This window comes from Drosophila nasuta, chromosome 2L (genome assembly GCF_023558535.2).
Source record: "Drosophila nasuta strain 15112-1781.00 chromosome 2L, ASM2355853v1, whole genome shotgun sequence".
Lineage (NCBI taxonomy): Eukaryota > Metazoa > Arthropoda > Insecta > Diptera > Drosophilidae > Drosophila > Drosophila nasuta.
Window position 1 is genome coordinate 24,795,288 of NC_083455.1, and position 24,471 is coordinate 24,819,758.

At 33.9% G+C, this 24,471-nt stretch overlaps 1 protein-coding gene across 1 annotated transcript in view; it reads right to left on the reverse strand.

The window, feature by feature from the left end:
* LOC132798369 (restin homolog) overlaps positions 1-23,629 on the reverse strand; it is a 28,467-nt gene extending 4,838 nt beyond the window's left edge. The window contains 6 exon segments of the mRNA XM_060810191.1: positions 520-685; positions 751-823; positions 825-964; positions 1,042-1,197; positions 9,667-9,729; positions 23,257-23,629. Of these exon segments, the coding sequence (XP_060666174.1) occupies positions 520-685; positions 751-823; positions 825-964; positions 1,042-1,197; positions 9,667-9,729; positions 23,257-23,527 (869 nt within the window). The 5' untranslated portion in view covers positions 23,528-23,629.
* Between the last annotated feature and the right edge of the window lie 842 nt (positions 23,630-24,471).

Here is a 24,471-nt window from a genome sequence, read left to right on the forward strand (position 1 = left end):
CTTCCTCTAATAGTTTTCAAAACTAAATAGAAAGAATGAATCTTAAATATATTGAAGAGATTGAATGACTTTTAAAAACATCTAATACAGAGAAGAATCTTCAATATGAGACTTTCAATAAGTAGCAAGAGATCTAATAGAAATAAGGATATTCGATATATTAGAGAGATTTAATGATTAGAAAAGCATCTGATAGAGAGAAGAATCTGCAATATACATATATGGGACTTTCAATGACTATCAAAACATCGAATAGAAATAAGCATTTTCGATATATTAGAGAGATTCTATGACTCGGAAAACATCTAATAGAGAGGAGAATCTTCAATATGAGACTTTCAATGACTAGCAAAACTTCGAATAGAAATAGGCATCTTCGATAAATATATCGAATATATTCTCTATAATAAGAGAGATTCTATGACTCGGAAAACATCTAATAGAGAGAAGAATCTTCAATATGAGACTTTCAATGACTAGCAAAACATGTGAGCATTTCAAATAGAAACCGTATCGCACCTAATGCCATCAACGGCACCATCATTCTTGCCGCTGCCTTCGTCCAATTCGACGCCGCACCAATTGCCAGGTGCGAACTGTGTTTCGCCCAGATAACGCAAGATGCCAGGTCGACTGCCAAAGCCCGAGGAGACAATAACGCGATCGCCAACTGTCAAACCGTTTTCTGAAAAGATCACAATTAATAAAAGATGAAAGATGCATAAGGAGTTGAGCAATCGATGCACTTACTGCCAATGCCAGGGCTGCGCAACATGGAGCTGCGCACACTCGCTGTGGGTGAGACGGTGCGAGAACGTTCCGGGGGAGTTCTTGGCCAGGGGCGAGGTGGGTGTGATGGCGCCCGACATCGGATATGTGGTGAGACGTGTGAGACGCGAGAAGATGCCACGCTTGGGCTCACACTGAAAGTAACGTTTGCCCGAGACGCAACCATCGTTTTTGCCTGCAAATCGAGAAGAAACAAAAAAAAAAAAAACAGTTATTGAAGGTCAAGTGTTGAGTTGATCGGCTGTCACTTACCATTTGGTTCATCGAGCACAATGCCCGCCCAGTCGCCGGGGGCAAAGTGTGTTTCGCCAATGTAGGCTATTTGGCCAGAACGAAGTCCGCCCACCCACACACGTTGGCCAATTATAAACTGCTCTGTGTTGGCTGTCAGCACGGCGCTGTTGTGATCTGAGAGAAATAAAGGTTACAAATGAGCATCTTGCTATGTTTTGCTATACTATATAGAATATATATGATATATATGATGTCATATGCAATAGACTCGGTAATTGTTCTAGTGCAATTTGCATATGTCTCGCTCAGTCAATGAAAACCATTTGAAGCTGTCATATATATAAAAATGACTACAAACACGAACCCCCGCATAGAACGGATATTGACTATTAAATACCATATGAACACAGCAGATTATCTTGAAAGATCGTCTGTTTCTGTTTCTGGTTCTGGCAACGCCTTAAAATAATTGAGAGAGATTTGATTAAACAAATTACTTGTTGATGTTTGATAAATTGTTTTCAAAATGCATTCAATGGAAAATTGCATGGCATGAAGTCACAGTTTTTTCTATGTTATTCTTGCTCAACTTTACGCCCACGTATTATATGCTAATATTGGGCTATAGAAAACATTTTCATTTTCGCACAAGTATTAATGGATTTTGCCGCCGAGCTACGCAAGACGTGTTTCACTCGGCCTCTTGCATCAAAAAAACAAAAGGTGTCAAGTTGCCCAAAATAACAATCTTATGCATATGCATTAGCCGATTACGAGCAGCATTAGCTTGTCTATCTCTATGTGGGACGCGGGATGAGCTATTATATACATGTATTTCTAAAATACATTTGCATAAATTAAATTTAACTGCTGACAAGTTTGCTGGCAGCGATAAATGTTAAGTGTCATCCCAACTGATTGCTAACTAGAATAAATTTCGACTTTATTCCAATTTATTATAATTTTTTCCGGAATGAACCTACAAGCATAGAAGACGTTAAGGTTGTCGAGAGTGTGACATTGAGAATTTATGCGCTCTCGTGAGAGTAAATGCAGCTACAAGAATTGAAATATTGTTTACGAATAGAGCGCAAACAGAACTGAAAATAGTATTTGCTCTTGCGAACGTTTGCGAATATTATATGAAAAGGATAGAAGAAAGTGAATCTTTCGTATATACATTCTATGTAAAATGATGTGACTTAAAATGTTCGAGACTGAAATATTGTTTACGAATAGAGCGCAAAGCAGAACTGGCAAAAGCTGTTGCTCTTGCGAACATTTCGAATATGGCACAATAAAGAATATGTCAATAGAAATACGCTATTGAGATTAATGTTGTAATTGCACTCGATGTTAGACCTTTTTTGCATCACAAATAATTAAAACAAATAAATAGAGAATATTGAGCATTCGAAATTGTAACGTGGAATGAATGAATGAATGAATGTGAATATCACACAGTTCACATAGAAACTGAGTTGTATATAGTAATATAGTAATAATGAACATTTTTTAAATTTAAGCCTGAATTTTGTTTCTCAATAGCTCATTTACTTTTTGTATCACTTAATTATTAGTTCACAAAAACTGACTGATTTACCTCTACAAAATTTATTACGGACCAAACTGATTTTTTCAATTACTCATTAAATTTTTATATTTCTAAGCAATTATAAATATTTATAAGTTGAAGAATTTCACACAGTTCACATGGAATCTGATTTATAACATTTCTAAAGTGTGAATAACTTTTCTCATTTTCGCGACTTCTATGTTAATTATTGCTTCTCAAAGCTAGTCTATATACTATGATAAATATATAATGTATTAATATCTGAACCTGTTTCCTGATTTTCTAATTAATTTCTTTAGTTTTCTAAAATATTAAACTCACTTTCAACCCCCACAAATTCTCACTTATATTTTTATTTTCTTTGAAATTTATTAACACCTGCTTTGTTTTCCTTAAATATTCATTCTCTTTTTAAAATGGCTATTTAAACTTTTTATTAGTTCACAAAAAAGTTTCAATAAGTATTGCTGTACATTTTATAAAGTTTTTTTTGTAAAACCTGAACTGAACTAAACTGTATTTCTCAATTGCCTACTCGCTTTTTAAATGTCTTAATTACTATGTTGCTCTACTCGCTTTACAAATTGAATAATTTGCAGCAGCTTGAGGGTCATTAAAGTGTATAAATAGCTTCACTATTTACACCATGTTGCCCCTTTAATAATACACTTCACACCTCAAAAAAAAGCATGTCAAATATTTATATTTTTTGTACACATATTGCAGCAGCTTTTATATAAATGCGACAGTGAGACAATCATTGAACAAACAGATCCACAGATTAGCTGTCTCATTATGCGATCAGCACCCACATAAAACACACACACAATATTATAGATGATGGCTCATTAGGTTTTGTTAATTTGACAATATTTTGGGCTGCTTGTGTTACAGGTAACAACAACATCAAACAGATCTTTCTGCTCAGAGTAATGACAACAAAATCTACATACGAGTAATCATAAATCGTGTCCGTTTAAGGTGCGAGCAACTGACATAGATACGAAAACCACCTGCGCAAATACTTAACTGACATCTAGTGCAAATGTGTATGTGTGTGTGAGTGTTAAGAGTGTGTGTGTTTTAAGATAGAAATAACACACTCAAAGTTCGAGTTTAGTTTGGCTCTTTGACGCTTACCTGAGCTGCGACGTCGACCTGTGGCCTCTAGATAATAATCGTCTATAGAAAAATAACAGCAAAAAAACAAACAAAAACAAAACACATTTTACAGTTACATGCACGAGACTCGGAGGGAACGAGAGAGAGAGGTGAGAGGGGGGGAAGAGACAACTTACAAGATGTGCGACGTCCATTGTCGGACAGCGTTGGCGTTGTTCGAGATTTAAGCGATCCGCGGCCGGACGAGAAGCGTTCCCAATCGGATGTGGGGGAGAGCGAGGAGCGCGTAAAGCGCTTTACAGTCTCTTGATAGAGATCTACGAGTATATAGACATGTATGGACACGTTTCGTTTTGCAGTTGCATGCAATTTACATAAATGTTATATTCATTGATTTTAGCATCGGTTTTTTATTACTTTTTTTATGTTGTTGCTGTGGGTGTGTTAACCAAGCTGTGGCAAATTATTTTTTGTTTTCAGCTTTTTTTGGATTTCGGTTTTAGTCTTTGATTTTAGGGTGGAGCTCTGTTTACACTCGAGCTGGTTATTAGTTAATCATTAATAATTAGCGAATTTGTGTTAATCTCATACAACGGCATTATTATTATGTGAAAGTTTCATCTCTCTCTCTTTCTCTCTCTCTGTGTGTTCTCTGCTTGATTATTATTGTTTAATCAGTTAGTTAGCCCGCAAGCCAAAAGCAAACTTGAAAGTCTTCAAAGAACCTGAACAGGTGTCTAGCTCAAAAGCTGAACAAATCAGCTCAAAGAGGAGACAGCAAAATGAAACTAAAGAACTCTAAAGAATTTTAAACGAATATGCTTAAACATTTCTTTGGCAGAAGATGAAAATCTTCCATTATTTATAGCAATTTCATTGCTAATTAAAAACCGCGAATCAATCAAGAATCGCCAGGAAATCATTAAGCAAAAGTTGCACACAAAAGCAACTTTATTTTTTTGCAATTAAATTTCATAGCTTAAGTCATAAACTTAACTCCGTTAGTCGACATTCTCTCTCTCTCTCTATTGCTCTGCTGTTAACTTTCAAAAATCAATTGTCGTAAATTTTCCAGAGTCCGAAATTTGAAAAGCATAAATCAATTAAACTGTCGACAGTTTGGTAACGCTTGTCAGCGACGAAGAGCTACAGCTGCACCAAAAATAAAACATTCAAAAAGCATTTTTCTTTCGTTTCAATTTCGATTTGAAATTGCACGATTTTCGACGTCTTCCGCTTAATTTACAGCTCTGGCCACATAACGTATACGCCACCGTGTAGTTAATTGTGTGTTTTTTGTCAGCTCCAAATTGCCGCTTTTTATTCAATTAAGTTTTCTTTTATATACATACATATATATAAGAAAGAAAGATGCATGCCTCAGGCCTATGCTTGAGACTGACGTTTGCTAATCAAGCCGTCTTTTTTCTGGGCTCAAACGGTAGCCAAGCATGACTTGGCCGAACAGCAAATAGTAAACTTCAAGGTTCAATTGTTGCTTAAAAGATACATACATTGATCTCCCTCCTCTCTGAGTGTCTGTCTGTCTGTCTGTCTGTCTGCTGTCTAGCTTAATACTTTGCGTGTACGGTCAAGACAATTTGTTATTATTTGCTATTATATTTCGTGACGCTGGAAATTTTTTAATTATCGCAACAGTCTTGTTGTTGTTGTTTGCTGTCTTGTGTATCTGTATCTAGCTCTATTTGGCTCCCTTCAATTTTACTTTTTCAAACTTTCACTGTGTGCCCAGGCAGGCGAAACTCTTGAGTGCTTCAATTGGCTTTTAGCCAACAAATAACTAGCTGAGCGTCTGTTTATTATTATTGTATTGAATTGTAGTAGTAAATACTACGATAAAAAGCAGACACCTTCAATGTCACAAACGAATGCGTGCTAATAGATCACATAGAACCTTCGGTTAGAATACTATCTGAATTGTTAATTTCAGTTTTTTTTTCAGTTGTGAACTGTGAAACGTCATGCGAGTGGCTAAAAATACACATTTGTGTGTTGACAATTTCCTTGCAGTTGACATTCAGTGTCTACACTAATGAACTCATGTATCTGACAGATACGCAATGAATCATCAAAGCGCTTGCGCCGCAGCGTTTGCAGTTGCAGCCAAGTTGTGTGGCGCCCCAAGTCTATGCCTGGCCTATAGCCTAATGTTGTTTTGGCCAAAACAAAACACACACCAAAGCCGACCCACTTTGCGCACGATTCTGTTTCTGGCCAAATGGATGGACGCGTCCATTTATGGATTCCCGTCTCAGCTCGAAATCGAATTGCATCGACGTCGACGTCGCCCGATAAATCATTGCGCCACGTCAGTGGCTCATTATCTATTGAAATGATTAAACAACATTTAATTAAACTAAACAGTGTGTTGGTTGCACCACTTGCAGATACAGATACATTTGTATCTCAACGTTCAACGACTTTCGTCCCACAGTTTTGCTGGACACACTGTGCATGACTCTTACATGACTTTTTCGCATGTAAATGCAAATCTCTGTTTTTGCCGATTGTTGCTTTGCTTTTGCCGACAGCAGCTTTTGTTGTCCGACTGTGGGCAGAAATTTATGAAGCACAGTGAAGCTTAGCTAAGTATAGATAGGTGTTTTACATCATTGAATATTTGTCCAAACTTTAGCCAGAATTTAAACTACTCAATTTGATATATTTTTCATATTTTTCACATAAGAACTTTTGAGTACAAAGTAAGCTATTAATTTCTAATATTCGTTCGGTACAAAACTTTGAGTATAAGCCAAACTTTAACTAGAATTTTATTCTACTTAGTATTTATCTAATTTGAGTATAAGCTGAACTTTTAACTATAAATCTAATCTACACATTTTACCCATTTTAAAATTTTGATGTATAAAATATAGTATTAATTTCTATACATTTCTCTACAGAGTTTAAGCTAAATTTTAGCAAGAGTTTCAAACTACAAATTTAGCAGAATTTTACATATTTTTACGACAAAGCTTTATAGTACAAAATAAACTATTATTTTCTAATATTCTTCCTATGCAAAACTTGGAATATGAGCTAAACCTTAACCAGAATTTTAAGCTGCACATTTCGAAGTATTTTGCTTATTTTTCACAACAAAACTTTTGAGTATAAAATCAACTAAAAATTTGTATACATTTCCTCTACAGAATTTGAGCTAAACTTTAGCTAGAATTTTAATCTACAGAATTAGAAATAAGTAGAATTAGAAAATAGTATAAATAAGCTATTATTTACGTATTTCTACGTATAAGCTAAACTCTAACTAAAATGTAATCTCTTCGTATTTCATATTTCTTAGATCCCATCTTTTGAGTATAAAATAAACCATTGATTTCACATATTTGTCTTATAAAAACCTTTGAGTATGAACTAAACTTCAACTAGAACCTTTATCTACATCTAGTATTTTACTTATTATTCACATCAAAATTTTTGAGTACAACAAAAAATCTTAATTTCTTTACATTTTATCTGCACAGTTTGAAGTAAGCTTCAACTACAACTTTAATCTTCACAATTTTATACCTAAAACTTCAACAAGAGTTTTAATCTACACAGTTTTAATACCTGAAAACATTTTCTCTTTTAGCCAATCTTCACGCTGCTCTCATCTCAAAATGCCAATTGCTTTTTTATTTAGCAATTGATTTAATTATCTTTATTGGGCACACAATTATAATTGCACTTGATCTGATGCATTGATAAACTTTTGATATTTTCAACACCCGCCCAAACGCTGAAGTGTTTTTGAGAATTTCGCCAAATGGAAAACTGGTTTCTAATATTTATAGTTACGATATATTTGTTTTGTTTTGTTTTGTTTGTTGTGGGATACTTTGATGTGGAATTTGGCTGCTTACGTGACACGCGGGTGCTGCGTAGTTGTTGGACAAAAACAAAAAAACCCGCTTAGAAGGCGTTTTACTTATGAATAATATCTAGTATAAGTTTGAGTTTGAGGTTTGAGCTTCGCGACAGCTTCACAACAATAAAGCCCAAAAAATATTGTCTATACCGGTATAGAAAAGTCCCGCCTCAACCTCTCTCCCTCTCTCTCTTTCCGCTTCCCTCTCAAAGTCTGTCAAGCTGTCGCGTATTTTACATTACAATTTAAATTGTATAATTTTGCGTATGCTTAGAACGTGTTTAGCATTTGAAACACACAACACAACTGGAAAGACCTCAGCTGAGAAGGGCAAACCAGGTTGCATAGTTTTATAAATTTTAAATTGATTGAAACGCTCACTTTTCAGGGCGATAAGCGATTAAAATTATAGCTAAACGCATAGCTATTTTTATGGTTAATGTCGTAAACCAAACTAGGCAACTATTAAAGACATTTGTAGATTGATTTTACGTTTGCTAGCTGCATACTTAAGTACAGAAGTCGATGAACTATATTGCACACAAATTAGTTATAAATTACTGCAGATATCAATCGAATGTTGCGCTAAGAATCTAGAAACTAGAGTCGCGAATTTTGGTATATAGAATAATAAGTATAGTTTTTATGATTTCTGAAAATTGTAGATCTTATTTAAAAAATACTTTTGTATGGGAAAAAACTAGGGACACTCTGGCATATTTTGCGCTCTATGGAATATTTTTAATGTAGTACTATATCAATATACCACATATTGGTATATTTTTGAGTATTTTATCGGTATATTAACTTGATATATTTTGAGAATAATACCGCACCGTTACATTGGCTGACAATTTGGTATATTTTGCGCTCTAGGGTATATTTTTAATGTAGTACTATATCAATATACCACATATTGGTATATTTTTGAGTATTTTATCGGTATATTAACTTGATATATTTTGAGAATAATACCGCACCGTTACATTGGCTGACAATTTGGTATATTTTGCGCTCTAGGGTATATTTTTAATGTAGTACTATATCAATATACCACATATTGGTATATTTTTGAGTATTTTATCGGTATATTAACTTGATATATTTTGAGAATAATACCGCACCGTTACATTGGCTGACAATTTGGTATATTTTGCGCTCTAGGGTATATTTTTAATGTAGTACTATATCAATATACCACATATTGGTATATTTTTTGAGTATTTTATCACTATATTAATCTGGTATATTTTGAGAATAATACCGCACTGTTACATTGGCTGACAATCTGGTATATTTTTCGCTCTATGGTATATTTTTAATGTAGTACTATATCAATATACCACATATTGGTATATTTTTGAGTATTTTATAGGTAACTTGGTATATTTTAAGAATAATACCGCACTGTTACATTGGCTGACAATCTGGTATATTTTGCACTCTATAGTATATTTTTAGTCTAGTACTCTATAGTATATTTTTAATGTAGTACTATATCAATATACCATATATTGGTATATTTATAAGTATTTTATGGGTATATTAACTTGGTATATTTTCAGAATAATACCGCACTGTTTTACTTCTATTTAAAATGCGTACCGGGTATCTCACAGTCGATCACTGTAGCTTTCTTGTTATGGTTAATGTCGTAAGACAAACTAGATAACAATTTAAAACATTGGTAGATTAAAGTTAACTTTGCTAGCTGCATACATAAGCAAATAAATGATTTAGATAGATCAATGAACTATATTAAATGACTGCAGATATCGATCAAATGATGCGCTGGTTAAACTTTTATTAATTTGCCAGAGTTAAGAGTTGTTTTATTCGTTTTGAATGTGACAAATATAAAACTGCGTTTTACGACAGTACCCCAGTTTAAGTTGTTTTCAGTAGAGAGTTGTTAATTGACCCATCATAAGCAGTTAATTGATGGCGTGTCATGAATTAAACAAAATACGCATTTCCAACAAAAGTGTGTGTGTGGAAAAGATGATGATCGAGACGATAAAATGCAAATAACATTTAAATGGATTACACTTACCTGTATACGCTGAATTGATCGAACTCAAATTGTCATCGCTTTCACGACTCATGCTGTTTGTGTCTAAATATAAAACCACGCGTATAACGGAAGCAAAGAAAAATGAAAGAAAAAAACAAAATATAAAAATATATATATGAATGAGAAAAGAAAAATATACAAGAAATCAGGCATTACACAAAAATAACAAATAACATAAATAACGAGCATGCAAGAGGCGCCCAAATGAGCTGAAATTAAATTAAAATTAAAGCTACTTACGCACAACAAAAGGGCGTCAATACAAAAGATACAAATAGTATTCAAGAGAAGAGGCAAAGAGAGGGGGAAGAACACACTCAAAGGTTCATTATATTGAGGCCAAAACGGGGGCAGACAACGGGGCAGCTAATTGGCCAAGAAAGCGGCAGCAACAAATGTGCAAATAGCAATTAGTTGCCCGGCAAAAAAGTTACCGACTCGACTTCAATATACAATATATGCATACGAGTTCGAGTATAGATAAATATCTATAGAGTGGGCTGGGACAAGCGCAGTTAACAAATTGCACAGTTAAGCGTAAGTTATATAAACAACGCGCTGAGATAACAAGAGCCAAGTCAAACAGTTTAACAGGTGAATGTATTGCCGAGTTACTCATTCACTCACTCAAAAGATACTTTCCGAAGATACTAAACAGACACATTCGACACGCGCAGCATCTTCATCTTTCAGCCGTAATAATCCATCAACCTTTAACTATCCGTAAGAGTTTAAAACCCGTTTGCAAACACCGCCCAAACGAAACTAGACACCATTTTAATGACCTATAAACTACCAACGGCGACGTCAATGCGCGATTTTTTTTTGTAAAATTAACTCAAATCTCAGGCATCAGTTTGTTTTGTGACTTCTGACTTTTTGCCGGCAATCTTAGCGAAATTTCGTCTGGAATACGAGTTTATATACATACTCGTGATGGCACTCAAAAAATGCCGCGCGATTGCAAATTGTCTACGTCCACACAATTCACATATATACCCAGGCACAATTACGCCCCGACTTAATGAGCAAATAACTGAAAGGGGGAATTCACTGATCTGCTGTAATAAGTTGATTCTCAGAAAAGTTACTCAAGGATTTTGTATCTCTCTTTTACTACGAGAAAAGAGTTTAACGCTTTTTCTTAGTTTTTTAATAAGAATTTACATTCATTTTAGCTACGCTTTTCTTCTTTATTAACACTCATCAAAATATACTCAGAATTTTTAAAATATTTCCTATGCTTTTCTTAAATTTTTCAGAATTCCTTTTCATGCATCGTACGAATGATATTTAATCAGACATTATTAAAATATTTGCTACGCAATTTTTGGGAAAATTCTTTTTCATCGCATTTGAACTTCAATAACAATTGAAATATAATTAGAATTGATTGTCTACGCTTTTTCTACTTACTAAAGAATTATTTTGGAGCATTGTTGGTTGAAGTTTAGTATTGACTAAAATATAATCATTTTTTGTTCAAATATTTTATGCGGCTTTAACCCAAAATTTATTAAAAATGTTTTCAGCGTTTTTCATATATTTGGAAGAATTCTTTTTCATCGCATTTCAACTTTGATATCAATAAAAAGGAATCAAAATTTATCAAATTCTTTTCTGCGTTTTCTAGAAATTATAAAAATATTATGTGGATATGTTTAGGAGAATTCTTTTCTTGCAACGTTTTTTAAAGTTTAGTAGCAACTAAATTAAAACCAGAATTTATTCAAATATTTCTTGCTAATCACACTTTGAAAGGTTAATAGTTTAATTATATGTTTCTGCTGACGCATTTTGATGCGCTAATTTAAGTTGCGTCAAAAGTTTGATAACGTTTCCTACTAAGAGAAAAGTATATACTTTTTTTCGAAGTATGTTAATTAATATCCAAAATATTTTACTAGTAATCCATCATTTTGAAAACTTGGAGCATAACATTATTTGTTTTTAGATAACAAAAAATATGCAAACCCTAAAAGTTTATTCATCTTTTATCTATCAACTTGGTAGCACATGTAAAAATGGTATAAATTATAGTATCCCTTAGTCGATCAATGCATTGTTTTTATCGTTTATTTTGCTGAATAATTAACAACAAAATGAGGCACGACAACTGAGAGTTCGCTGAGTAAACAAACGTGCAAAGCAACAGCTGAATTTAGAATTTAGCATTCTTTTTTTTTTTTCGTTGTCAATGTTGTCTGCTTAAACTGATTGAACATTAATAATATATTTATGTACAACTCAATAAGATAGGCAAACACTTGCCGCGTGTCTCTCGAAGACGAAAAACCGAAGAAAAAAAAACTTAATTACTTTTTTCGCTTTATGCCAAAAATATGAAAAGAGCCTTCATATTTGGCCAAATACAATTAAGAGCTGAAGTAATTTGTTGCTTGTGGCCGCCGGTAGCCATAAATAATGCCGCAAATATATTATTATTATTTTTATATGCGTTGTTGTTGTTGTTTTCATTTATCTACTAAATATTACTGTAACAAAATTATGCAACCCACACGAAGTTTGAAAGTTGCTATTTTTGGGGGGGCTGGGCTGTGGCATTCAATCAATAAACTGTGGGCGATCGACACACAAATTGTTTAACTGTTTTTGGAGTAAAATGCAGACAAAACGGGGCAATAATTAATAATAATGATTAGAAGTACTAGATACAAAAGCGAGATTATTAAAAACGTTTTTTGCTGTACTTTTTCTGCGAAAGCAAATAGTTCGACAACAGTCTTTGTTTGCCTCGAGGGGGTCGGGGGGAGAAGAGAGAACACTTAACAATATGTTAAATGAAACTTTGAAGTGCCACGTTTAATAATTACAAAGCAATGCGAGTCTCTCGTCAGTATTTTGTCTGTTTTGTGTTTAGTACCGGTAAGTGACACGTTAATTTATTTGCCTTTAGCTTTAGAACAATATCGCATGCAAAATAATTAAAAGCACTCAACTGTGAGCGCACACACAAAACAAACACACAAAAAAAGCATTTGCCAGTGATTAAAATTGTTGCTTAATTGTTGACGCTTCGTAGGCAGTTTTAGCAATGTTAGTTTTGAACTTGAGCAACAGGCGAAGCATGAAGAGAAGAAGTGAAATGTCTGGAGTATTTTAAGTCCACGAGTTCTCACTTAATGGTTGGGTGGCCCACATCCTCTGGGAAGCCCATAAACATAATGAACTCTCTCATTAGGCGCACATTACAAAAGCTCAAAAGGTTAATAATTCATTGAGAGAACCACAAAAACTGGACAGACAACTATTTTCTTGTCAAATCAGCGCAAGAAAAGAAGCAAAATATAATGGGTTTGTTTACGCTCAAATTCGAAGACGGGAAAAAGCGGCTTAGAACAATTTTTTGTGTGCAAAGCGCAAAAGATGACCGAAGACGTCAGTTCAAAGTTGTGAAATTAAATGACAAAATACATAAAAATTAATTAACCAAAATGTGGCAACACCTTAAAAGAAACTGCAAGTGAATTACAGCTGGCAAAAAAACAAAAAGAAAAAAGTAAAAGTCTGGCGGAAAAACAAGAGAAAAAGGTGTGTGTGTGGAAATGCAATTAGCAAGCGATTTGATTGCCATAATGTGTTGTCGTCGAAGCAATTAAAGAGTCGTAATAATTCAGATGCATGCCGGCTAATGGTGCGTATGCGTAACACATCAGCACAAATATTACTCATACGCCACCTACACGGATGCGCGTTCTCGTGTTCTAGAACAAATAGCAACTTTGTGTTGAGCTGAGCTCATTGCGCGCCACACAATAATAATAATAAACAAATGTGTAAACAAACCGCTCGACGCCGAATGACGCCAGAATCTATTGTTAATGCTTTTGGGAGAAACAGTCCAAAAAATGTGTCTCATTGGCTAGCAGATGGACCCAAGCACGCGCTGAGACTGAGTTTAATGGGCTCGCTTGAGGTGCCACACAACAACAACAACAACAAAGGCATATATGGCTTGGCGTCGTAACATTTTGCGCCCACAAACTAAACACAGCAGCTGCCACCGCGATAGAACAAAATGTGGTTGATAGAAATTTATATAGATTTCAAATTGTTTCGATTCAGTTGTGTAAGCGCGGGAGGCGTTGGCGACGTCGTCTCTTCATAAGGGAATCCCAATCTGTATTCTCAGTATATTCTGTAAGTGTTGCTAAAACAACATTTGCGTCTTATATGTTTTTATTATTTCAAAACAGAGATCGCTGATCTAGCCACTAAATCTGGTATAAAAGTTGAAATTTACGATATGAAAAACTTCAAACTTAAATGCAATTAAAATTTGAATGTGCCAAATTATGCTCTATAAATAAATAAATTTCAATCAGTAATTCGAACCTTCTTTTCAACAATTTGGTATATTTTGCACTCTATGGTATATCAATATACCAAATAAAGTCTATGGTATTTTAAAAAATAACTTTGCTGTATATTTTAGAAATAATACCACAAAGATTTGCTTTTATTCTTTCCTTCTTACTTATTTTTGATTACGTAATAAAACGTCTTATAGGTTTTTATTATATAAAAACAGAGATCGCTGATCTAGCCACAAAACCTGGCATCAAAGTTCATAATTTGCGATGCGCAAAACTTAAACAGTAATGCAATTAAAATTTGAATGTGCCAAATTATGCTCTATAAATAAATAAATTACAATCAGTAATTCGAAACTTCTTATTCAAGAATAACTTTAAGCTAGCTTTAGGTGACCATTTGGTATATTTAGTACTCTATGGTATATTTTGAATGCGATACTATATCAAAATATACCAAATATAGACCTTGGTATTTTTAAAAAATATGTTTGCGGTATATTTTAGAAATAATGCCACATTGATTTGCTTTTATTCTTTCTTTCTTACTTATTTTTGATGAAGTTCTAAAACTGCGTCTTATGTTATATGTTTTTATTATATGTAAACAGTGATCGCTGATCTACCCACAAAACCTGGCATCTAAGTTCATAATTTGCGATATACAAAACTTAAAACTTTAATGCAATTAAAAATTGAATTTGCCAAGTTATGCTCTATAAAGAAATTCCAATCAGTAATTTGAAATTTCTTTTTCAACCATTACTTTAAGTTAGCCTTAGCTGACAATCTGGTATATTTTGCATTCTTTGATATATTTTGAATATGATACTATATCAATATATACTTTGGTATTTTTAAAAAATATGTTTGCGGTATATTTTAGAAATAATACCACATAGATTTGCTTTTATTCTTTCTTTCTGACTTATTTTTGATTAAGTACTAAAACAGCATTTGTTTTTATTATTTCCAAACAACGATCGCTGATCTAGCCACAAAACCTGGCATCAAAGTTCATAATTTGCGATGTACAAAACTTTAAACTTAACTGCAATTAAAATTTGCTTTTAAACTGACAGAAAAAGTTGAACAAATTCCCCCAATCAATGCTCTAGATAATGGAGCAATTCAAAGTTTTCATTTCTAATAATTCACTTTCGGAATGCAAGATCTTGATGACATGAATCACGCACACAATAGTCTAAATTCTAATTCACATGCATACATGATAAAAAAAAACTTTATGATAACAACCTTCAAAAGCTAAACAAGTTTACCCAAAAACCATTTGATGTTGATCATTTATTGTTTGGCTTAAGAATTAACTCTGCTCATTTACATTTTACAACTTCTGACAGTTGTAATTGAAGGTAAAATGTCTGTGCTACTTGAAGGCTTTCCATGTTTACCTTTATGTATAACTAGTAAAATTTTTGAAGCTGGCAATGCTCTCGACTGATTCTCCGACTGTTTATGCGGGTCTCGTTATCGCAGCCGGTGCGATAGTAACGAACCAAAAAAAAGCAAAAGAAAAAAAAAATGCTGATAAAATACCATTGGCAATAACAACAAAATGCCAAAAGCAATTGTCTCCGTTCAATGTTTATACTTGTACACAAAAATTGCCCAAAAATTGCGATGTGTTGTAGTTTTGTGTATTGTATTTTGTTGTGTATTGTGCTATGCGATCTTCTCTCTATCTTTCTTCTTTTTTTTGACGTCCGGCCAGCCGAAAAGAAAGCCTCACAGTGTGTAGAAAGTTGTCGATTGTCGGCGGCCGGCTAATTTGCATTAAGTATTAGCAAGTAAAACGATTTGGCTATAAGACGTCACACTCACTCACACACATAACCAAATTAACAATTTACGGCTTTTTGGTTGACAACAAATGCAAAACATTTGCGCAATATGTTAATAACTTGAAAAAAGAGTGCAAAGTTTTGCAAGTTGAAAGTTTGCATACAAATGTATGCATACCCTATTATACCCTGTAATTGACTAGATGAATGTGAGCCACAGAACACAGTATGACGCATCTTTTTTTTTCATGCCATTTGAACCTCCCGCATTTGCCCTCATTGTGCAATTGTGACCTTCAATATGTGTGTTTGCCATTTTCCCAGTAAACTCTTGATATTATATTTTTTGCACACAAAACTGATTCTTTTGTTGCGAGTATTAAAAAACCTTTTATGCATATCAACTGTCTTCATGCTGATTTCTTGGCAATTAATAACTTGATTTTTCTTCAATTATTGAGATCTTTTTTGCAGCTAAAAAACCATATATGCATGTCAGCTGTCCAGGGAATAGTTTCATGCTGATTCTTTCATTAATTTTCTTGGTAATTAATAATATTACTTTTCTACAATGTTTATGATTTTTTGTTTAACCTAGTTTTGTGCAATTACAAAGCAAATTTGCAACTAAAAAACTACATAAACTTATCAGCTGTCTAACATTTATTTGTGTGCTCTTTTTTGGTCATTAATAACTTGATTTGTTGAACAATTATTTCGATTCTTTTAAAGCTATTTCTTGCATTGAATGTGAGTGCAATTATTAGCCCGTAAATCTGCTAAATTTCAAATGAAATCGGTAATTATTAACTTGTTTTTTCTACAATTTTGCAGACTAATTTTAAGCTATTTTTTTGTGTCGAATTTGCTAATTAATGTTCAATAAATAAACAAATTCCAATCAGTAACTAACGATTTCTTTTTCCACAATTTTTTACACTACTTGCCCATTATTATTAACCAGTAAATCTGTTTAATTTAAAATCAATTTATGCTCAATAAATAAACAAATTTCACTCGATAATTAATAACTTGTTCAACCCGCAATTATTTAGACTATTTTTAAGCTTATTCTTTGTATTGAATTTGCCAAATTATGCTCTATAAATAAATTAATTCCAATGAGTACTTAGAAACTTAGTTTTCAACAATTACTTTAAAATATCTTTGGTTTATAATCTGGTATATTTTTCACCTTATATACATATATACATATTAAGAATGCGCTACTGCATCAATATACCAAATATAAATTTGGTATATTTTTAGTATTTTTCGGTATATTAATTTTGTATATTTTAAAACTAATACAGCACTGTTTTACTTTTTTTATACTTTTTTTTGATTAAATTTGCCCCGTAATAATTAGCCAGCAAATTTGCTAAATTTAAAACCAATTAAAAGTCAATAAATTAATAAATTCCTTTTCGAAATTTATCAATATTTATTGAACTCCAATTTTGATATAGGGTATCTGTCATTGTTAGCAGATTTTCACTACTGTTTTTCTGATTTTGCGCTTTCAACCTTTTGCATTTCGTGTCTATTTTGATGCAGTCAAAAGATAAATAAACAATAATACATTTTTATACCTAATTAGCGGTAAACCGCAAATTTCAATACAGCGAGAGGAAAAAAATCCGGCTCGTGTTGACGTTATTGTTATTGTTGTTGCTGAGCTTTTACTTGAGATGCGGCGACAACTTTGTTGTAGTTTTGAATTTTATTCGCTGAGCTAACTAAGGTTAGATATTGTGGCCAAAATCAAATACGACGATTATTATTATTATTAACTCGGATGATTGTCAATGCTCGAGACAAACTGGAGACAGCTGCTATTCATTTAGTTGGCCTATTTAGCCAATGTATAGAAAAGACTTAAGACATAAATAACTAACTAATTGTAATCACTGCGATTAGCAAAAGCAATTCTGAAGTGGTCATAAAAGTCAGAGAAACGTGTTGGCAATCTAACAACTCGCAATTAGCGATAAAAGTAGTTAAAGTCAGGGTTAAAATTAATCAACACAGAATGCCAGCTCATACTTTAGAAGCGGGGAAAACAAACTATCGATAGCTGCAGGGAATAACCTTCAATTTGAAATAAATAAATAATAATTAAAATGGAAACTTTTTTCCCTTGAGAACTGTGCCAAGCCTAAATCTGTGCTTGCCAACAGATAACATAAATATTGCTCACAAAAAATTGATTATAGATAACGGAAACAGTAACTAAGTGTTGCCCATTCACAATTATCTTATCACTAATGCAATAAAAAAAAATTGAAAATGTTGAGTACTATTTTAAAACTTTAGACAACTTTGTGAAATACACAAAAATATTTAAACATATTGTTTAAAAATATAAAAGTGGAGTATGAAGACAGCTGCTGTTAAAGAATTAACACGTCAAGGTCAGAAGGCTATGGAAAATCAACCGAAACAGATGCAAGATACAAGATACAAGATACAAAACACAGCGATCGATTTTCGAAGTTGTAAAGTATCTTTAAAGCAAACCGGCGACGACGGCAACAAGACAAATTCACAGCACAAGTTAGAGAGCACAGAGTTTCGTATATCCCATTTAGGGCAACATTGAGGGACAACAACAAATGATAATAACTTGGTCCAAAGGGCCACAACTTTTACTTTCAGAGTCTATGTTATTTATTGTTTTTTGTGTTTTTTGCATTTTGTATTTCGTTTGTCTTTCACGCTTATCAAGAAATTCACCTTTTGAAATTGTTGCGATTGAAATTGTTAAATTTTTTTTTGTTAATTTGCAGTTGTTGCGTATTCACTATATGGAAGTATATAGCCGTATCGTTCAGTTGGAGCCAGTGCTCGCCAGATCTGTTGCCCGCATCTATCGAGCTGATGCCAAATGAAACGCGTCCGTCTCGCGAAAAGTCGTTGAAGTTACTGAAAAGCCAAAGTTTTGCAAAACTTGCCAAGAGCAGCGATTGCTCGACGAGCTTTGCAAGAGAGAGAGAGCGAGCAGACTGAGAGAGCGCAAACAAAGAGCGTAAAAGCGAGAGAGCGCTTTCGAACCAAGCTTTGTAGCACAGTGTAATTCGTCTCTCTCTCTCTCTCTCGCTGTGTGTGTGGAGCAACGTTGTTTTTATTGAATAAACGTCGACACGAAAAACCGTAAACTTATATATATTTTTTTTTTATTTTGCTCGTTACACGGACGCGTACTTTAATAATTTTCGCAAACAAAAGCGGAGCGCTGATCGTCTCTTAATGGCAGGGCAAAGCTCTGCTAGGGTTGCCACACAATACGTTTTTTTGTATACCCAGCAAAAGGGCAACAAAGATCGGTATAATAAGCTGAATATATAGTATAAATATATACTAATACTGTTGAAGAAGCTGTTCATCTATTACTGGAAATACTTTTTATACCTTCTACCCTTTTAACCAAGTCCGTCTATCCATATGAACACCTAGATCTCTAAGAGATATGTAAAAGCGATTGAACGATATACTAAATATGGCCCTCGGTATATTTCAGTATTTTTGTAGTCGATACTGTGGAATATATTTTCAAAAATTTGTAAATCAATGCGGTATTATTCAAAAAATATAACAAATAATATATTTTATGAATAATACCAGAGTATCGCAAAGTCAAGTATCTTGAAATTTCACTTTCTTTAGAACAAAACAATTGCTTTTAAATTAACTTTCGTTTTTCAGCTATAATATCTGCAAACAATCTTATACTATTATGTTCTATGGTTTGCCTATGGTTAATTTGCTTCAATCAACAAACTAATTGAGTAAAGAAAAACATATATTATAGACACTGATTCAAAGTGATGATAATAGCAATTGAAGCTCATTTGAAAATGTTGCTATGCAGATAGAATAACTTAAAGCGACAAAAAGATTTAAATTACTTTTAAAATGCCCAAAGTAAATTAAATATTCTAAAGATTTAAATATAAAAAAAGATAAAGTACATTTTTTTCTAAGAAAACCTTCAAAAGACATTGTAAGTATTTCAGAACATCCTATGAGAAAGTTGATTAATATTCAAAATAATACTCAATTGTCAAATAAATTAATATAATAAACTTCAAATTGTAAAAGAAAAGTTATGTTCCCTCTTTAACTTTTAAAAAATATGAATATATATATTTTATATTTTCTATTACAAATCTAAAGAAATTGTGAGTATGTCTTAGTCTATCACTCCCTCAACTCTTTGACAATTCCAAATGGGTGCGTGCACTGATTGATGATCATGGCGCCTATATAATGCCATCGTCTGAGGCTGAAGTTGAGAAACTGAATTGCGTTTGGCTTTTTAGCACTTTAGCGCGTCCAGCAAGGCAAAAAGTGAATGTTGCCGTCTGCCAGATTCTAAAGAAAGGGATCTACGCAACATATAGTACGCGATTTATTCGCTATAAACAATTACTACTATAAATAAATGCTGCAATGAGTAATTCGAATCATGAAAGTCTCATTAAAGGTCAACATCAGCTGAAGTTGTAAGCGAATCACGGATGTATCCACCCATTAGAGGCTTACAGAGATCTCATCTTAAGCCCAAAACAAATGAGCTTTCAGTTTTGTGGTGTGTGTGTGTGTGTTTGTGTGGCACACACATTTTGCACATTTATAATGTTCGAGAGCACGCTCGTTTCCGATCAAGATCAATAAAATGACATAAGCTCATCCACGAGCGGCTCAGGCTAGAAAGTAAGTGAGAGAGATGAAACGGCGAGAAGTCATGAACATGTCACCTCGCTCTCTCTATCTCTATCTCTGTTGTCAAATGCGCAGTGCAAAAACTTGACAAAAATAAAAGCAACAACAACAAGTATAACTTGTGTGTCATCATCGCCTCGCCTGACAGCCACAATATAGAATACAGAATACAGAACACAAATTCAATTATGAGTGCTACATTTTATAAGCAGACTTAGTCCCCAGTTTCCCCATCTCCGCTGTAAATGATGTGCGCCACTGTGCGGTGATTGAAGATCGGTGATCGTATAGTCTGGCTCGGTCTGCTCGGGTTTGACATTGAGTGCGATGAGAGATAAATGACAGGTACACGCAAGTGTTTCACTTCAAAGTGGCATTTATATGCCCTTTTTTTGTGTGTTGAACACATTGCGCGGCGATCACTTCATTAGAAAGTCTACGATTTATTGCGACTAGATGCGACGAGAATGTGTGTCAAAATATTTCCAAGTGAATTCCCCCCCCAAAAGATACTTCACACATTTCTATGTGGATCACGAAATTTTGAAGAATCTTTAGAATTGTAACATAACTATTTATCAAGTTCACGCTGCAATTTGTTAAGAACTTTCTTCACACCCAGAAACGGTTCTATAACACTACAATTATTTATAGTGCTCAATCAAAGAGTATTTTCAGCCATCTCAATTGAATATTCTACAACTTTTTCTCAATTACATTCGCTATAATTGTCTAATGAATTCATCAATCAATTCTGAGAAATAATCATAAATCATGATCGTTGTAGATCCGCAGAATAAACAAAGCTTACGAGAATCTTAAATAAATACAAATTGCAACTCCTTAAAAGTAAAATAATTAATTTTAAAAATGAAATATTATTAATTTGTTGCTTAACTGATCGTCAATTAATTTTAAAAAATACAAAACGTTTCTTAAGTAACCTTTTAGTTCTAATTTTGTATTTTTATTCTATATTATGTGTTATTTAAAGAGTATCTTAAATTCACTCTCAAAATCTCCGTTGCATTTTTGGGATTAGAGAGGGAGAGCTTTTGGAATTGGAAACTCGATACTGTCGCGGGGCTTTTGCGCTTTGCGGTTGCAATGAAATATCAATTGAATGGAACGAGGTGTAATGGAAGACGACGCGAGAGGATTGATCGGGGCTCGATCGACTAACATAAATAAAACTACGCGTGAATATATATGGGCTATTAGGTCGATCAATGTACGTATGACGATCGTATATGGAGCTGCGGTTTGGCACAATTACGTGAATGAAATGTGTCTGTAGGCGCCTCCATGTGGAGCATGGCTTAATTAAATTGGTAGCCGCATTATTTAATTGGCCGCAATGAATTGAACTCTACTCTGCAATCATGATGAGTTAAGCATGCTGCGTGGGCGGCGATAATTGCTCTCAACTGTCAGACAATCAAACAGAAAACAGACGAAGAGACAAGCCGTCTGGCAAGAGAGGTAAACAATTCAAATTTGTGTTTATTTGTTTGCTTATCATCGTCTGCTGTGAGATTTAATGGGTAAATGAGCGGATTCATTTGTTTACAAATAAAACAGTTGAAGTGCCAATTGCTGTTGGTCAACTTTTCAATTGAAATGAAGTTGACGTGCCTCCTGATTTCATTTTGTTATTTCTTTATAATTGCAATTTGCATTACAGTCTCTTTTTGTTTGCACTTTTTTTTATAGCTGCAAGTTCATTGAAGTCCAATTTACTTGGCAATTGTGTGAGTGGCTTTTGCTTTATGAAAGGGGAGAAAACAATTGCCGCGAAAAGTGTGGGTGCGTCATCGTTCGGATTAGATCGTTGCATTTGCAGCTGTCGTCTAGTGGGTGTTATAGCTAAAACCAGACTAACAGCACTTGGGCTAGCTGAAACCGGAATTATGGGCAACTAGTGACTGAGCATGAGTTTTTAGAGATGGGCAAACTTTGCACCCTTACAAAATAGATAAAAGTAGAAGGTTTAAGTTCGAAAGAAATTAGATATTGTAATCCAATTGTATTTCCATGGAGTTAACAATAAGACAGAACATTATTCAATACCAAATTTAGCAGCACAATATTTTCTAAGAAACAAAATTTAGTACGATAGGGCAAAATATTTCGACAATAAGATTTACAAAGTATTATGATCGTACTTTGTAAATCTAGTATTAATAGCAGACAAAACCAGATAGTCCAAAAGAGTTATGAGAGTACTAAATAGTTCGACAATAAGAGACACAATTCAGTATTGTAATCAAATTTAAAAAAAAGCTGATTGACAATACGATTTACTATACTATTAATAGTATAAAGAAGCAGATAGTCTAAAATAAATATGAGAGTTCTTAAGAATTCGACAATAAGAAAAGAAATACAGTAATGTAATACAATTGTAACCAAATCTTATTGACAATAAGATTTGCAAGACTAAAGTAAGTTAATAATAATCTAGTATTAATAGTATAAAAGATCTCCATATTAGTATAACACCGAGAGACAGAAATACGGTCTTCTCTATATTCTGTTAAAATTCTCTGCTGTTAAAACTCAGTGCTAAAAACTAGTTCACCCCTTTTTTCAATTTCTCACGCCACATTATTACACACTTCAACCCCTTAACCTTAAAATATTATCCTTCACCATCTGCATTTATCACGTGTTTAAGTAAGTTGAAATAATTGAAAGTGTGAACTCACCTCTGGGTGGAGGGCCTGACTTGGGTGTTGTGTGTGTACAACAAGGTCGCCCGATTTTCGATATTGAATTGCTGGATCCAAAATTCGAGGGCGGTCTTTGCTTGATGACGGGTATACCCGTCACTGATGCTGCCGGCGTAGGAATATTGGAGCGATTTGGTCCTTTGGGTATTTTCGATGCTGTTCCAGGTTCCGTATCCGCTTCTGTTGCAGCTTTCCCAGCTGGAACTGGAGTTGCCTGGAACTGTGGCAGCATCGCCGCCTGCTTCATTTGCTGCTGTTTCACTCATTTTTGCACTTTAACTTTTTTTTGTATTTTGTATAACACTTTTTATAACACACGCGTATTAAAAATGTAAAGCGATAGGAAAATTTTGGAATTTTTTTTTTTTGCAACTGGCAAAATAAATGCGAAGAAAAATATAAGTAATTTGAATGCTGATCACTTACCTTTCAAAACGTCGTCTACTCAAATAAAGTAATTATATTTTTCGGTAATTTTTCGTTGGATTTTCGTCGCACATAGACACACTGTGCAGCCAATTGACGTTTTGGCGCGTACACAGGCTATCTCATTCGCACTCGCGACGGCTTGCGCACACACAACAAACAGCTGATTGCGAGCTCTTTTTCTTCTCTCTTATTTTCTGCAGCTTGAAAAAAAAAAACAAACAATAACCGCTGCTTGGCCACCGCTGTTGTTGTTGTTATTTTTGTCGAATTGGTTTTGATTGGTTTTCGGTGTGACCGCGCTTTAAAGATACAATTTGAAAAATGCGGAACTGATGCTGGCAGCGTTATGACGCCTTGAATTAATTATTTATGCATATTTTACACAGCCACAAAACTCGCACACAAACACACAAACGCACACTAAATCACTAAATGACCAATTATTGAATCTAATGCTTGTTGTTGTAAGATCACACGAATGCACACCGAGCGTATTGGGAGCAGAACGTTTCTCGTTTTTTTTTTTTTATTGGTGGTTGTTGTTGTATGCAGCCCGTTTGCTTGACACAGTTTCGAACGCGTCGACAACGCTACTGCTCTGCTGTCGTTGTTTAGGCGACGTGAATGCGAAACACTGCACTACTGCGTACCGAGAGCGTTACGAAAACGAATTGAAAAACGCGTTTAAATTAATTTAAACAATTTTCGATTTACTATGAAATTTTTTTATTGTTGCCTGCGTTGGAATTTTTTGTTGTTGTT